Source organism: Ctenopharyngodon idella, chromosome 22 (genome assembly GCF_019924925.1).
Source record: "Ctenopharyngodon idella isolate HZGC_01 chromosome 22, HZGC01, whole genome shotgun sequence".
NCBI classification, from domain to species: domain Eukaryota; kingdom Metazoa; phylum Chordata; class Actinopteri; order Cypriniformes; family Xenocyprididae; genus Ctenopharyngodon; species Ctenopharyngodon idella.
This window is the reverse complement of record NC_067241.1, coordinates 7432726-7449428: the sequence shown is the minus strand read 5'-3', so window position 1 is coordinate 7449428 and position 16703 is coordinate 7432726. Positions and strand designations below refer to the sequence as shown.

General features: G+C 36.6%; 1 protein-coding gene across 7 annotated transcripts in view; it reads left to right on the top strand.

Moving 5' to 3' along the window:
• kcnab2b (potassium voltage-gated channel subfamily A regulatory beta subunit 2b) overlaps positions 1-16703 on the top strand; it is a 73851-nt gene that overhangs the window by 26216 nt on the left and 30932 nt on the right. Inside the window, exon 1 of one of the 7 annotated variants that reach the window (XM_051879524.1) lies at positions 12701-13668. The exons of 5 other annotated variants lie outside the window; for them this stretch is intronic. In XM_051879524.1, coding sequence (XP_051735484.1) covers positions 13460-13668 — 209 coding nt within the window. In that variant the 5' untranslated portion in view covers positions 12701-13459. Of the gene's footprint in view, positions 1-12700; positions 13669-16703 lie in introns of those variants that run through there. One more of the 7 variants, XM_051879519.1, reaches the window with a different exon arrangement.

Below are 16703 nucleotides of genomic sequence, written 5' to 3'. Positions count from 1 at the left end.
TGTTTTCCAGTGGTGCTTGTGGATGGTTTTGAAATTTGAGAGGCAGGACGTCTTTGGGACAGTTGGTGTTTTGATAAAGGGGGTGTAGAATGTCGACTGTCTGTGTCTTCCCGTTTGAGTCAAAGATTGCTCACTGTGTGACAGTTCATTGCACAGAAGATTATATTACAGAGGATAATAGCACGCCTAATGGCAAAGGCTTTAAAAAATGTAAATGGTGAAGCGAAAAGGTAACTTTTAACACAGTCCATGCTGTTTTTAGTCACATGCTGAATCTGCAGTGCATGATTAAACAAAGCATCTTGAGCAAGTAGTTTGCTAAGTAAGAGAGAACATGAGAAATACAAATGATCTTCCTGCTAAAATAACCACTGTTTACAGTGCTGACACTTTACACAGAATCATTTCATAATGGTGCTGATATTCTTGGGGTGGCATGTTGTTGCTGAATTGTTGAAAGCAGTTGTCTATTTTCTACCTGCCACATGCTCTCAGGTCATAAATCTATATTAGTCTATTTAATCACTAAATCCATCATCAACTTCCTTTACTGTCCTTTTTTGCCTGTGTGGATTAAAATAGTCTCTGTGTTGTCATGTCTAAACGTTCCCAAGCCCTTTACTAGCAACTATCATGTTTTACTTGATTTAATATGTTCCTTGCAGAATGTTATTTGGTCTGAATATACGGCTTCTTTTAAACCGCTGTAAACGGGGAACATGTGCGTTTTGAGTCCGGATAGTGTAGTTGTGGCTTCTACCAGCGGGACTAATGCTGCCTTCATCGGAAATTTCGTACTTCCCACTTCTGATGTCGTGATTACGAGCTCATCACATTCAAATTTTGACTTGAGAGGGCGTTCATGTCCATTTTTTTTAAAACTAGGAAACTAGTATTTACGATAATTCCGATAGCACGTGAAGGCAGCATAAATGCTGCTGTGCCAATTGTGTCCACCAGATGGCAGAAATCGCACATCATCTTGACATCACATGTGCTGCTACTGTCTGTGTCTGTCAAAGACAAGTCTAGTGAGTTCATTTGTCAAGTTCAGTTTTCATAGAATTACTTATTTATAGCCCTTTCTGAGATTATATTTTTTATGGATTTAAGACTATTCAGTGCTGCCGTGATTCACTGTTTTTCCCAGAATCCCAACGTAGTCCGATAGCACAATGCAATTTAGCTGTCATCCCAAGACTCCTGGACTTGAATGTAATCAGTTAACCATACAATAGTAATAATTAATAACTAATTAAGTGCTGTGCAGGAAGAAGCTGAAGCCCCTTCCTCTTTCCCTGTCTCTCTGTCTCTGTCCTGCAGAACTAATGAGGCAGGCCTCTTTTCTGCTCTACTTCCTCTTCAATTAAAGGCTGCCACTCATTCTGTCTCTTTGTTTTTCCTTCTGTGTTTTCCTTTTATTTTTTGTGTGGTATTTCCCCTTAGGAAATGTACTCTGGATTAAACATGCACTTATATAATGTAGCCTGGGTTATATATAAATGCATACATTTATTAAATTTTAACATGAATTTCATGTCTTTCTATTCATGTTCTCTTTTGTTTTAATGCAGCAGCACTTGAGCTGCATAAACTGCATTTGAGAACGATCCAAAGAGCATCTTGTACTTCAATGGAAGAAAGAAGCAATAGTAAAGGGCAATAAATGCATTAACACGTCCTCCAGTCTGGCATAATCTCAGTACATCAGATTAATTGGGATAATCACATTTTGGAAAAAGGGTTTTCTGCAGGCCGATATTGAGCTAAAGACAGACCCATAAGACATGGCTCACTGGGCCTAGATTAGACAGTGCTATAAAACTGCCTCAAATGGAATAGATTCCATCACATTTTTGTCTTCCTTTTTATGAAAGTTAGCTTTTGTATTTGATTGTCTGTTCAAGGTGAAGCATGGATTTTTAGTTTCTCTCAAGGTCTTTTTCTCAACATCTTAGGGAGGGAGGGTTTTTTTTCATCCTCTTTAGCTTTTTTCCTATTTGTAAGGCACTATTTTATTCTTTGTAATGCTTTGTGAAAAGTGCTATACATATACATGTTAATTTATTTAATAGTTTCTGCTATGAAAAGGATATTTTATATCAGTTATATTTGAGCTGAATAAGTTATTATATTCAAACTCATTGTGTGTACTGTAGTCTGAAACAAAGTGCAAATGTACATTTGAGTGTGCAGTTCTGTTCAGTAGTGCTGTCGGACTGGCTGTCCCCTCCAGGTCTGCCCAGTAAAAGGCCAGGCTGTATGAATTCAAATTTAAAGAAAGTGCAGTTAGCTTTTTTTTTTTTTTTTTGAGAACGTCTGGAAAATGGAGTGATGGAGCAACGTGAGAGAACCGCAGGCGCTGTAGCAGTGAATTAAGCTGCTCATGCAGCGTAAGCTTGAAACGGGAGACCCAGCATTTCATCCTTATAACTGCTGCCCTATAATAGACAGTCTTTTTTATGGAGTTGAAATTGTGCAGATCCTAGCAATCTTTCCCTGAGTATCAGGAATTTTTCATGCGGAAGTTTGTCTCTCAATAAATACAGTATGCTCCAAAAATCTGCCATTGCTAATCAAAATGCTTCTATCTTGCTTTTATCAAATTTATTTAAAGGTCCTGACCGTAACTTTTTTGGGTTAAAAATTATCCAAAATCAATTTTCCACCGGTGCGGTGACTGACAGCCACACATTCTCGTCAAAACATTCGATTCATCCGTGCTGAGGAGCCATGCCAATGCACAACCCACGTAAAGATGATAATTCCACAAATAACTGCAATTGCAGGTTTTGAATAGAGATGGCGACAAAGAGGCAAAACTTACGGACTTATGAATATATATGATGATAATATAATATGTAAGCAATAAGGTACGAGAGGCTGTGCTGTATCATGAATAAGTCACGGCTAAAGGGCGTTGTTAGGCACGACGTGAAGCAGCCCCTTCAGCCGTGACTTATTCACGATACAATACTAGCCTCGAGTACCGTATTGCTTTTATAAAACGGTTACCACACAATGCAAATATTAAAGCCAAAAATATGTATCAGTGCAACTTTCATGAAGTAAACTTTCACTAAAAGCCTTTTTCCGCCGGAAAAAATAGTTCCTGACCGTGACCAGCAACAGAAGTTACATTATTACGCCATTAGATGGCAACAAAGACTGTCTTTATGAGTGTGTCAGTCAGTAGCAAAGACTTTTATATTGAAAAGACTGAATTGTTGTGAACACGGAACGAAACGCAACTGACAAATGCTTTAACTAGCGCTGTCAGTCACGGGAAAACCCCTTAACTGTTAAAAGGACAAGATAATCGGACATTTAAACAGATTTTTTATTCTGAACATAGGACTGACCTGAAGGAAAATGATAAATCTAAATGCAGGTAATAAACTCGCTCACTCGATCTCTTTCTCACAATACTCTTCTACATAATACAGTACGTTTCAATGAACAATATCAATTGAGAACATACAGTTTACGTTGCTAAGAGTGGTTGCTAAGGGTGTTGTGTAGTGATACACAGAACCGTTGGGTGAAGCGATCATAGCCGTGTTTTATTGTGAATAAAACAAAGCTATTGACCAATCAGAATCAATGACAGGAACTAACTGTTTTATAAATATATATATATATATAATATATGATAATATATTTATATATATTATCATAATCTTAGTTAAAATTAATCTCGATAATCTTAATTAGATCTGGATGAAGGGGGGCCTTAAAGTCAAAAAAATGTTGGGAACAACTGTTTTACATCATAAAATTGATATTTCAATATGCTCTCAGACTTTTACACCTCTCTTTATGCACCATCTGAACATGTACTTACATGTAAAGACTATCGAACCAGAACAGATGTCAGATTCACAATGTCTGCACTCTACACCTTATTAAACCTGTAAGGTTTTTCTTTATTCCTACAGAGCTGCGATTGCTCTTTTGTGCGCATCATTACAGGGAAGAAAGCTTATGGAATTGCATTTTTCTGCAACATGTTCATTTAATTTGTTGATCATTACACTCTTCATTTTCCTTGCTTTGCAGACCAGCTCAGCACCATTGAATTGCAGCAGCTGGTAAATGTAGCTGTAATTGCTGTTAGTGTTTTGCTGCAGTAATTGCAGTGCCGTCCACCTGGTGTGTTATTACCTGCTCTGGCTCTCACACATCAAATACTACTTTTTTTATAAAATCAAGTGGGATTACATTTTTTTCCCTTTTTCTACGCTTGTCTGTCCACATGACTTAAATATGTTTGTTCTACCTATAATCTCTGAAACACAGACACTACAGCTCTAGTATGTAACCACACAGCGGTTGACATTGAGAGGCAAAGCAGCTGCTCTCTGCTACACAGAGTTCGATTTTGCATTAGAAGTTTTCTCGCTTCATCATAGGGAGCGGTGGGGATGTTACAGTCTAATGAGATGTAGCTTATGTGAAAAAGACAGCTTATATTAAATATATTTATTTATGGATTTCGCACTGAGTTGCGCGCTATATTGGCAGCCACATTTTCTGAGAAGCCTGTAGTGTGCATGCATGTGTGTGTGTGTGCACTTAATTCCCTTTAATGTCATCAGGATTGCAGAGCTTTAGGATATGTCGAGTCTTTTACAGTAACCTCAAGGGCTCTGACAGAACAAAGTTATAAATATGCATGAGAAGCGACTTTATGAATGCCTCCTTGTGTTTTCCTCATTTTTATATAAGAGAAGTTGATGCATAATATGTACAGGAGTTTTTTTTTTTTTTATCAATTTAAAGATTTAAGGTTACAATTTATATGACTGTGTAAGGGAGAGTGATTTTTTTTTTAGGTGCCTTTTTGCTTTCTTTAGTTAAAAGTATAAATATTTCATGTGAAATCTCAGTTAATTTGAGCACATAAAAACATTTTTTTTTCTGTACGTTTGAGTCATCATCACTGAGAAGCCTCAAGCAGAATAAGTTGGTGCGCTCTTTTGTTCCATGGCTAATTCACAGTAACTGCCACAATTAATGTTCAGGTGCTCATAAAATCTGTCTTATAAAGAGCTAGTAGAGGTTTTGTGTACAGTATGAACCCCTTAACAGATCTGAAGACACGTTTATCATTTTTTTTATCATTGATTGTGCTAAATTATCTGTTAAAGGAACAGGCAGTTCATCCAGAAATGAAAAATTGTGTTGTTACAAACCTCTGTGCTATTTTTTTTTTCTGTGTACAATAGTAGAATTATTTTAGGAATTGGTATGCAGATCTTCACATACAAAGACCAAAAAGCATTATGTATGTAGTATGCCAGTAGCTGATCCTAAAAGCAAGCAACAAGCGGTGCTAATATATTGTATATTAGCACTGTTTGTTGTTTTCTTTTTGAATCTGATGGTGTACTTGGGCCCAAAAACGCCTAACAAGCAAATTCTAAGTCTTCTGATCTGAAGTCATATGATTGGCGTATGGTTTACTACTAGAATATGATTCATCTTTTCAGAATCTATAAAATATTGTTGTCCGGGGCGCCGTGAGCCCGGAGACTGTTGCATACACTATAGGTGCGTCCCAGTTTGCATACTTGTGCACTATTCTATGCCTTTTTGTGTAAATAGTGAGAATAGTGTGCTCACATTGAAAATTCCCAAAAGAAGTGTACTTAAAGGCACACTATGTACATTTTCGCCACTAGACGTCGCTTATTCAAAACAAAGGCATAGCTTGATGACGCCGAGATTGAGCGCTGAATCTTGGGAGATGTCTTCACCTCATAGCAGGTGGAAAAGAATCAGGACAGGACTCGGGCAGAAATCATGTTCATGGATGATATTATTAACGTTACTGTAGTATGAAGCAGAGCAGGGCTGAGTGCTAATACTTTGAGAGCGATTACTAATGAGAGACGAGCGCAACACACGGCTCGAGAGCAGTAGAGCTTTTATTATGTCACAGTCACCGCTTCCGCTTCTTCCAGTCAAGCATATGTGGGGTAAAGCAGAGCTGTTTTATCATATTAGATACATTTGTGTGTTGAAAGTTGTTATAGTGCTAGTCTGCGTTCACTCGGCGGCCTCTATGAGACACTTGTTGCACACTGCAGTAAGCTAGATCGATATTAGGCATGGTAAAACATGGTACTCGCTGTAAATCAAGAAAACAAGATTTAAACAATAAGACTTGCTGTGTTGAGCTATATAACATGATTAGTTCTCTGGATGTAAACATTCTTGGAAACATTTGGGATAATGTAAGTACACAAGTCAACAAAATATATAACATTGTTCTAGTGTTTTTTGTCTATTTTAATCCAAAAATCTTACATATTGTACCTTTAAAACACGCGGATGATACACTTAATTAAAGGATTAGTTCACTTTCATATAAAATTTTCCTGATAATTTACTCACCCCCATGTCATCCAAGATGTTCATGTCTTTCTTTCTTCAGTCGAAAAGAAATTAAGGTTTTTGATGAAAACATTACAGGATTTTCCTATTCTACTTATGGAAAAAATGTAACTGGCGCTGCGTTCGTTCCGTAAGTTGAATAGGGAAGGCGTAGGACATACAGCGTAAGCTTTTTGAAGAATACGAAAGTACGGTTTTGGCGGAAGCACTTGGAAGGCGATCATTTGTTTATATAAAGCATATACATTTACATTTTTTTGAAAATGACCGATCGTTTCACTAGATAAGACCCTTATTCCTCGTCTGGTATCGTTTAAAGCCCTTTGAAGCTGCAATGAAACTGTAATTTTGACCTTCAACCGTTTGGAGGCCATTGAAGTCCATTTTAAGGAGGATAATCCTGGAATGTTTTTCTTCAAAAACCTTAATTTCTTTTCAACTGAAGAAAGAAAGACATGGACATCTTGGATGACATGGGGTTGAGTAAATTATCAGGAAAATTTTATATGAAAGTGAACTAATACTTTAATCGAAAAAACAAAGTATGGAATGTTGGACACTTCATACACTCAACTGTCACAGCTTTCCTTATGTAGTGGAGGTGGAGGGGCTATCAGACTCTGATGGTGAATTACAAAATGACCTTATGAAATTCACACACTACAGAGTTGAGTATATAGTGCATAGTGTATAGTGCATCATTTGGAACACAACTGTTTTTTTTAAAAGCTTAGCTTAAAGGTGTACTATAAATGAATAGTTCTCATAAACGGCCGTTGAGATAGTATTCTCACTTGAAATGGAGTAGAGGCTTGAACTTAATAAGTGGATATATATCACAAATACTACTTTAACGATACAATTATAGTGCTTTTATAGTGATTCTAGTCTTTTTGGAGTCTACGGTTAATGGTCAGCCATCATAATAATTCCTCATATATTTTTTGGTTGGAACAACATAAGTAACTACTGATAGAAGTTTAATTTTTGGGATGAACTACTCATTTAATCCACAAAGTTGTAAATCTAATGTGGATGATAGAGTTGTTTGTGCTCTGAGAAGTAATTGTTGGGTGTATGCGTGTGCTTATGAAAGCTGGAGCCCTGCGGTGAAGCTCACTGTGGAGAGACTGAGCTCTGCTGTGAGAGGTGGGAAATGATTGAACTGCTCTGGAGGATTTTCCAGAGCTTATTTGACTGTGGATAAGCATGGAGTTAGGCTTCTAATCAAAGGCAGAAGGAGGGAGAGCTTGACAGCTTAAATGGAGTAGAGGTGTTTGAAGTGCCGGGAGGTTAAAAGTAAGGAACAATGGGAGATTATTGCTTTTGGAGACCTATGGCCCCAGCTAAACTCCCAAATGACAGGGCATCTCCCTTTAAGAGAAGAAAGGAGGATCTCACCAATTTTGACATGCTTCACGATGAAATCATTTTCTGTTCACACTGTTTATACATACTGTTGCACACACACACACACACACACACACACATATATATATATATATATATAGTCCTGCATACTTACAGTTACTATGCAGTCTTTCATCTAATTTCTTATACGTATGGCAGGGTTTTTAGACTTTAGGAGTGAAGAACAGCATAATTATGTTTTAGCTCTAATATTCTCTCTCCATATGTAATTCTAAAAGGGGTTTGATTCATGACTCTCACCTCCAGGCTGACAAGCACCCTTAACACAGAACCATGCTTACAGCTAGTGCACATTAGCCTTCTCTTTCTCAAGTACACCTCACACATCCCACCTCATTCATTAGAAAGGTCACATCTCTCCTGCTGTAACACTAAGCCTCATACTCAACCATTTGACACATACTGGAATGGGCTGCAGCTCTGGTTTCCATTCAGTAATGATAATTCAATTACTGCTTGTGCATCCAGCTGCAGTGACATTTAAAACTCGTCTGTAAATCTAACACTGAAACTACTAGCAGTGATGACGGATTTGATTTACAGTGGTGTATCGGAATGGCAGGAGGGTAACAGGTGCTCATGAGGATTGCAGTAGGCTGTTCTCTATTTGTACTACTTGTAACTTCAGGGTTAATCCCTGCACAGGGTCACAATGAAACAAATACATTTGTGACCATGACAAACTGTAACATTGTTCTTACCCCCTTGCTTATTCACTGTGCCCAGTAAGTGGACTCTTTTCCATGCAGATCACATTGCAACACTCTTGGAACAGCTTAGACTCTAGAGCTTAACATCTTTTTTAGGGAACAATAGCAGCATTCAGTAGATGGCCAGAGATGATAGCAGAGTAGTGGCATAGGTAAAGTGTTATAGTGTTCATTTTTACGTTTTTTTTTTTTTTTGTTATATATTTCTTTTGATGAAAGTATACTTCTATATATGAATGTTTTATTTAAAAAAATCACATCTAATTTTACTTAATGAAGATGTTTTATTTGACGAAAGTGCAAAAGTAAACCCAATATTCAAACATTTTATGTTTTTTTATATATTAACAAATGTATCAACATTTTGCGAAAACAATATGCCAAAATTATATTGGAGGATTTGATATGCTGTAAAGTGTAACATCACTATGCTGTTGGCATTTGTTATAATACATAATGTACATAAGATGATTGTTTATACAGTATATTATGTATATGATGTATTGTAACAGTGATGTTCTATAAAACCATATTACTTGCTTTGATACTTTATTTGAACCAAATATTATTGCCTCATTGTTATTATATATGTATTTTATAAAACGGTTAGCTCCTGTCCTTGATTCTGATTGGTCAGGCTATGACCGCTTAACCCAATGGTTCTGTGTATCACTACACAACACCCTTAGCAACCACTATCAGCAACGTAAACTGTATGTTTTCAATTGATATTGTTCATTGAAGCTTACTGTTTTATGTAGAAGAGTATTGCGAGAAAGAGTTTGAGTGAGCAAGTGTATTAACTGCATTTAGATTTTGCATTTTCCTTCAGGTCAGTCCTATGTTCATAATAAAAAATCTGTTGTCTGATGTATTATCCTGTCCTTTTAACAGTTAAGGGGTTTTCCCGTGACTGACAGCACTAGTCAAAGCATTTGTCAGTTGTGTCTTGTTCCGTGCTCACAACAATTCAGTCTTTTCAATGTAAAAGTCTTCGCCACTGACTGACTCATTCATAAAGACAAGATCTAATGGCGTAATAATGTAACTTCTGTCGCTGTTCACGATCAGGGACTATTTTTTCCGGCGGAAGGAAGGCTTTTAGTGAAAGTTTACTTCATGAAAGTTGCATTGATACATATTTTTTGCTTTAATATTTGTATTGTGTGGTAACCGTTTTATAAAAGAGGCTAGTGCTGTATCGTGAATAAGTCACGGCTGAAGGGGTTGCAGGCACTCCGCTTCACGTCGTGCCTAACAACGCCCTTCAGCCGTGACTTATTCACGATACAGCCTCTCGTACCTTATTGCTTACTTAAGTCATTTTAAAGGCTATTGTTTACTTAGGTCTATTTTTATTACCACAAAAATCTGATTACTCGATTAATTTCAAAATAATTGACTGATTACTCGGTTACCAAAATAATTGTTAGTGACAGCCCTATTGACCCCAAACTTGTACACTTGTTTCACTTCATCTTTGTTACCATTGACGAAATCAAACTCTTTGTTAAACAATTCCAGAAAAAAAATTGTTGACAATATCAACACTATGAAGAACCCCATTGAAGTGCCACGAACTCATGAACTGTCATTGCATTATACGTTACCCATCTCTTCAACACAAACATTGCAGACTTTCTTTTTGCATTATATATTAAAAGCTATGCTTTCTTTATTTACAGTATGTGTGCTCGAGAGGCCATGTCAGCTTAGGTTAACATTGCCATCAATATTTGCATAATATTTCAGTGTGTCATGTTAGCACGTGGCGTGCCTGTGATTGTTGCAGACGGGGTGATGCTGGTTGCCAGCGGATTGGAGTTTAAATATCTAAAGACACAGAGTTCCTCATCTCATCTCAAGCCTTGATTTCCTGTCAGTTCCCTCTCTTTAGATACAGCATGATGAAAGATGCCCGAGTTCAGTGTCCTGTCTGATTTAAATGGACCGCTGCTTCGCTCAAGCCTGCTGGCAGAGTCTTTGTCCTGAGGCTAGAGAGTGTCAGTGCCATTCAGGAATCTCTGTATGTTCACTTAAGCCGTCTGTCCACTTCCTTTCATCTAGAGGTGGGATGACACACATTCCTCTAATCCCGAGTGCATGAAAACCGGGCAGTCGCTCCGTCACTCAGTGGTTTTATGAGATGCTTTAGGAAGCATGCTTTAGGCTCAGTAATGTGCTAGAGATGCGGGAATAGCGTGTGTCATTTGTGTGTCAGATTATAAGAAAGCTCATCTCACTGTTTACGGTCTGCGGGATGTTCAATCGCACACGCATTCAAAGACACGTTTGCAATCACGCTAAGGACCACGACAGTTATAGCTTAGACTACAGAATTGTAATTTAAAAAAAATAATAATAATCTTTGGCTTCCCCTGATATGACTTACAGCTGTGTCATACTATATATGATTTGCATGTTTCTGTGAACACTATGTAGAGGTATGCAGAAATGTTGTTTGTTCAACTATGGAAAAATCCTTGATAAGAATTGTTTCTTTTGATCGATCTGTCTGTCTGTCTATCTATCTGTCAATATATCTATCTATCTATCTATCTATCTAGTCTGTCTGTCTATCTATCTATCTGTCTATCTATCTATCTATCTGTCTCTGGCAATATATCTATCTTTCTGTCATTCTATCTGTCTGTCAGTCGTTCTATCTTTCTGTCTGTTTATCTGTCTCAGTTATTCTATCGTTCTGTCTATCTACCTATCATTCTATAGTTCGATATATCGTTCTACAGTTCTATATATCAATATATTTGTCTGTCTGTCATTCTATCATTTGTTCTATATATCTATCTTTTTGTCTGTCTATCTGTCTATCTACCATTCTATCTTTTGTTCTGCCATTCGTTCTAAATATCTAACTTTCTGTCAGTTCTATCTATCTATCTATCTATCTATCTATCTATCTATCTATCTGTCTGTCTGTCTGTCTGTCTGTCTGTCTGTCTATATATCTATCTAACTTTTTATCGTTTTATCTGTCTTTTTGCCTGTCTGTCTGTCTGTCTGTCTATCTGTCTGTCTGTCTATCTACCATTCTATCATTTGTTCTGTCATTCGTTCTAAATATCTAACTTTCTATCTATCTATCTATCTATCTATCTATCTATCTATCTATCTGTCTGTCTGTCTGTCTGTCTATATATCTATCTAACTTTTTGTCGTTTTATCTGTCTTTTTGCCTGTCTGTCTATCTGTCTGTCTGTCTATCTACCATTCTATCATTTGTTCTGTCATTCTATCTATCTAACTTTCTGTCATTCTATCTATCTATCTATCTATCTATCTATCTATCTATCTATCTATCTGTCTGTCTGTCTGTCTGTCTGTCTATTTATCTTTCTCAGTTATTCTATTGTTCTGTCTATCTACCTATCATCCTACAGTTCTATATATCGTTCTATAGTTCTATCAATCTGTCTGTCTTTCTACCTATCTTTCCTTCTGTACTTAAATATCACATTTTTATTTGTAGCATTGTAATCAGTGGGTAATAAAATGTGTCCAAATAATTGATAAATGGTAATAAAATGTGTCCAAATGTTGAATAATTTTTGTTTCTCTATACTATTATTTTAATATTCATTTTAAAATCACTATCTGTCACTATCTCATTTTTTAGTCAAGAATATGATTTATTCATGAGAATAAAATTCTTGAATGAAATTTAAGCCATCTGCAAGAGAAGTCATCATAAATGAAGGCTAGCGGACACTTTGCATTCTGCATACTCAATTATTTGTTATGAATATTAATAGTCGGTCAGACTGCATAATAGGCACTGCTTTATTCCTATACTCATAGAGCTGAAGCACTCATGTGAACTGAAGTCACTAAAGTCCACTCATGTGAGAGTCATACTCATATAAATCATTACACAGTATCTTTTGTGATAGAACAAGTAGAAATATATAAAAAGAAAAGGCCACATCTGCAATTTGATCAACTGTTTTAACATGTGACGGTCTCAAACCAGAATTGTGTTTGTCCTCGGACATTCTGTCATGCGTAGGCGGTGTGGAATATCAGGTACGAGCTGATCTAACACAACATAGCGTGAGCTTAGACCTTCCCACTTTCTCTCTAGTACACTCTCTCTCTCTCTCTCTCTCTCTCTCTCTCTCTCATTCTTGCTTGCACAAACATCATATTATGCTGTTTTATATACTTTCTCTTGCATAGCATTTATGCATTTGCTCAGCACACATTACTGGATGATGATCTAAACCAGAAGCCGGGGTATGAAAATTCTCTGTCAGTTAATGTTGGGAATAGACAGTTTGGGCGGACAAGAATCAACTGAAGAAAGTGGGGGGGGAAAAGAGAAGCAACTTCACTTGCAGTGCAGACAGAGAAAAGCGGAGAAGAGCAGATAAGCGTGTGCTTGATGTGCTGCAGTGTGACGTGGATGGATGTGGGATTTCTCCCCTGTTCTGTGTGTTGATGTGATTGGTGCCCAGAGTCCATCGCTTCACAGGCTGCTGCTGCCCTGGAGCCAGAGCGCAGGAATTCACTCTCACAGAGACTAGCACACACATGCATTGAGACACTTACTTACACACGTTTCACACACACACACACACACACACACACACACACACACACACACACACACAGACGCCACATGGACAAATACATACTTTGGCAGCACTTCAAAGCAATAACTGCACTTGTGGTTAAAACAGAGTGTTGCACTCACCTTTTTGACAGCTGCCGCATCCATTTTGACCTTTTTAACGGCATTTTCTTCAAGTTTTGGGAAAAGTGACTTTTTCACCTCATTGTCCACGGGACAAGAAGACACTTTTATCGTTGAGGTAACAGCATTGGTGCCTCCTGGGAGATTTTAGGACTAGTTTATCTTCATAGCATCAGCATCCTGTCTGCGGGGGCTCGCCGTCAGCATGCAGGTGTCATTTGTGTGCACGGACCACCGAGCTGTTAGCCGCAGCACCGAGGACCGACTGAACCGACAGAACACCAACAGCCCAAGTTTGGGGACCAAAAGCAAGTTCCGTGCTGTGGCGATGGTGGCCCGCAGCCTGGGCCAACTGTCTGTGCAGAACATGCCCTCCTCTGGCGGCCACTGCTTGAGAACAGGCATGAAATATAGGTAGGTGAGAGGAGGACGTGTAGAACTTTAACCCTTCTGTTCTGTTGCTTGTCATTTTGCTCTAGTTTAGACTGTTTAGTTGTGATTTGAACAAGTACAATGCTTTCAGTGTCACCAAATGCTTTTATTCTTACACAGTTTCGAACAGAAAATGTGACTTTGGGGATGTGATTTGTTATGTAGGGTTCATTTGGTTTAAAGGGTTAAAGTTGGTAAAGCATAGTTTAGGAATGTCTGGAATGTATGTTAGTTGGCTGGTTAGTTAGTGGGATTCATTTGTTCGTTGATATCTCATGGCAAATTTAGTAATTGTTAATGTCAAGAGGCAGTGAGTGAGAAGCATGTTTTATCATATCGTATTCAGTGTACTCCATTTAAATTTTTCTCTACATTTTGCATTTTGTGAATTAAAATGTATTATTACAAATGATTAATTATGAGTAATTGATTTGCTTTGACTATATATATATATGTATGCTGTATATATACTGTGTGTGTATATATATATATATATATATATATAGTCAAAGCAAATCAAATGCTGTATATATATATATATATATATATACTTTACTGTTGAAAAGTTTGAACAGTAAAACTGTGAAGAAGTCTTTTATACTCACCAAGGCATGCATTTATTTGATAAAATAAGTAAAACGGTATTATTGTGAAATATTATCACAATTTAAAATAACTGTTTTCTATTTATATTTTAAAATGTTATTTATTCATGTGATGGCAAATCTGAATTTTCAGCATCATTACTCCAGTCTTCAGTGTCACATGATCCTTCAGAAATCTACATCAGCAAAATATTTCTGAATTAAAAATTAATGAGAATATTTTAAATAATGAAATAGTGAGTCGTTGATTTGCTTTGTTTTCTTTTTGTGTGTGTATATATATATATATATATATATATATATATATATATATATATATATATTATATTTATATTATATTTATATTTCTTTATATTCTTGGCTCTTTTTATAAATTTCAGTTCTGTTTTGGTTATTGTGCGATATTCAAGGTTTTTTTTTTTTTTTTCAATTTTATATCGATTTTATAACCCATTTCCGTCTAATTCTCACTTAAAGTTAATCTTTAAAAACACTAATAATTTAATAACTTAGTTAAATGTAATCTTTAAGAACTCTCAGTATGAAAATACATTATTTCATGCTTTGCATTATTCAAAATTCACTTGTAGCATTCAAAAACCATTTATTGGTTATCAGCCATAATTATTGGCTTATCTTTTTCGGCCAGAATTCCGATTACATCATAATGGATTGTGATTATGTGACCTCTTGACATCTCTGCTGTTAAAAATCAAGTCTTTCATTTGACTAATTGACTGAATTTGTGTATTTCTCTGCTGTCTCAGGTTCAGAGGAGAAGGTAGAGATGGAGATTCCTGTTAGTGCCTGTTAAACCTATTAGCATGTTCTCTATATGAAATGGAGATGCAGTGTGATCATGTTCCACTGCTTAGCATTATTGGGAGCATATAGGGTGCTCTCTCACTTTTTCGACTGCAGTGCTCATACTGCCCACGGTCTTTTGTAACACACTCCATGCGGCTTCCTAGCTGCTCACTGATAAAATAATAGTGTGCTCTATCCTTTAAGTAAATCCACCCTCCCTCTTCATTTTTCCATACTGTAATTTGTGTAATTGTACATCAAAGGCACTTTGTAGCCAGCCGTGCAAGGTAACATAGAGTCTTCTACTTCCTGATTAAACTAATGTGAAACTGAACACCTGAGAAGCTTCTATCTCTCCAAATGTCTTGGCTCTTAAAGCTGATTCTCTCATTGTAATTAAGTCTTTGAAATTTAAAGCTGTAAATATGTAAATGTCGTGTCGTAGTCATGAAGGCTGTGTTTATTTTCCTGGTATGTGAGATGAGGCTTACTATCTAATTTTTTTTTGGATTGCTTTACATGATTTGTGTCTGTGTAATTTTAATTTATCTAATCATAATTATGTCTATATTGATTAAAACAATCATATTTACACTACTCTCTATCTTCTACACACACTGTCTTTAAGGGTGAATAGCTTACAACATTATTGTGCAATAATGCAATGAATTTTTCATGTACTTTACTTTATTAGTTTTCAATGTTAGGCTCTTTTGATTTCTAGAAGTTCATTTAAACTCACTGAATTAAAGTTTCTTTTATAAAATATCCTCAGGTGTTCACTTACAATTTAATGTCCTAATAATGGTTATAAAGCCTGTTTCATTCATAACCCGTTTTCATATAGCATGTGATGAAATGAACAGGTTATGAGGAATTAATTATGCAGATTTTTAATAAATTGGACATTTAATTACTTAAAGAGGTGGTTCACTTGAAAATGAAAATTCTGTCATCATTTACTCACCCTCATGTCATTCCAAACCTGTATGGCTTTTGTTGAACACAAAAGAAGATATTTTGAAAAATGTCTGTTTTTTGTCCATACATTGAAAATCCCCAACATTCTTCAAAGTATCTTCTTTTGTGTTCTGCAGAAGAAGGTTTGGAATGACATAAGGGAGAGTAAATTATTAATTTTTTGGGTGAACTATCCCTTTAAATTTGAACTGGTATTATGTTCACATCAATGCTGTGAGGGTCTGTGCTGAAATTATGACACAATCACAATTTTCTTCTCTGCAGTTTGCAGCTACAGTGCAATGACGCTGATTAATAGAAACAGACAATGAATGAGTAACACGGTAACGTGGAAGCTTCTCCATGTCTGATGAGCCAACATGAAATTTTCTTCAGCATACTGTGATGAGGATGAGTTTATGCACACGCACCTGAGGCAAGTGAATACTTGTGTGACCTGCGTCTGTTGTGGTCTTACATTTGTGAATGCTCACACATGAAATGTCATGAGCTGATAAATGCGACCTGGAGGGTTTTTTTCTTGTTTTTTTCTGTGGCGTGTGTCTCTCTGGGCTCTACACTTATCCCTTAACTAACATCAAAGCTCCTGTATCCGTTTTGTTCACGAATTTGAAAGACACAGGA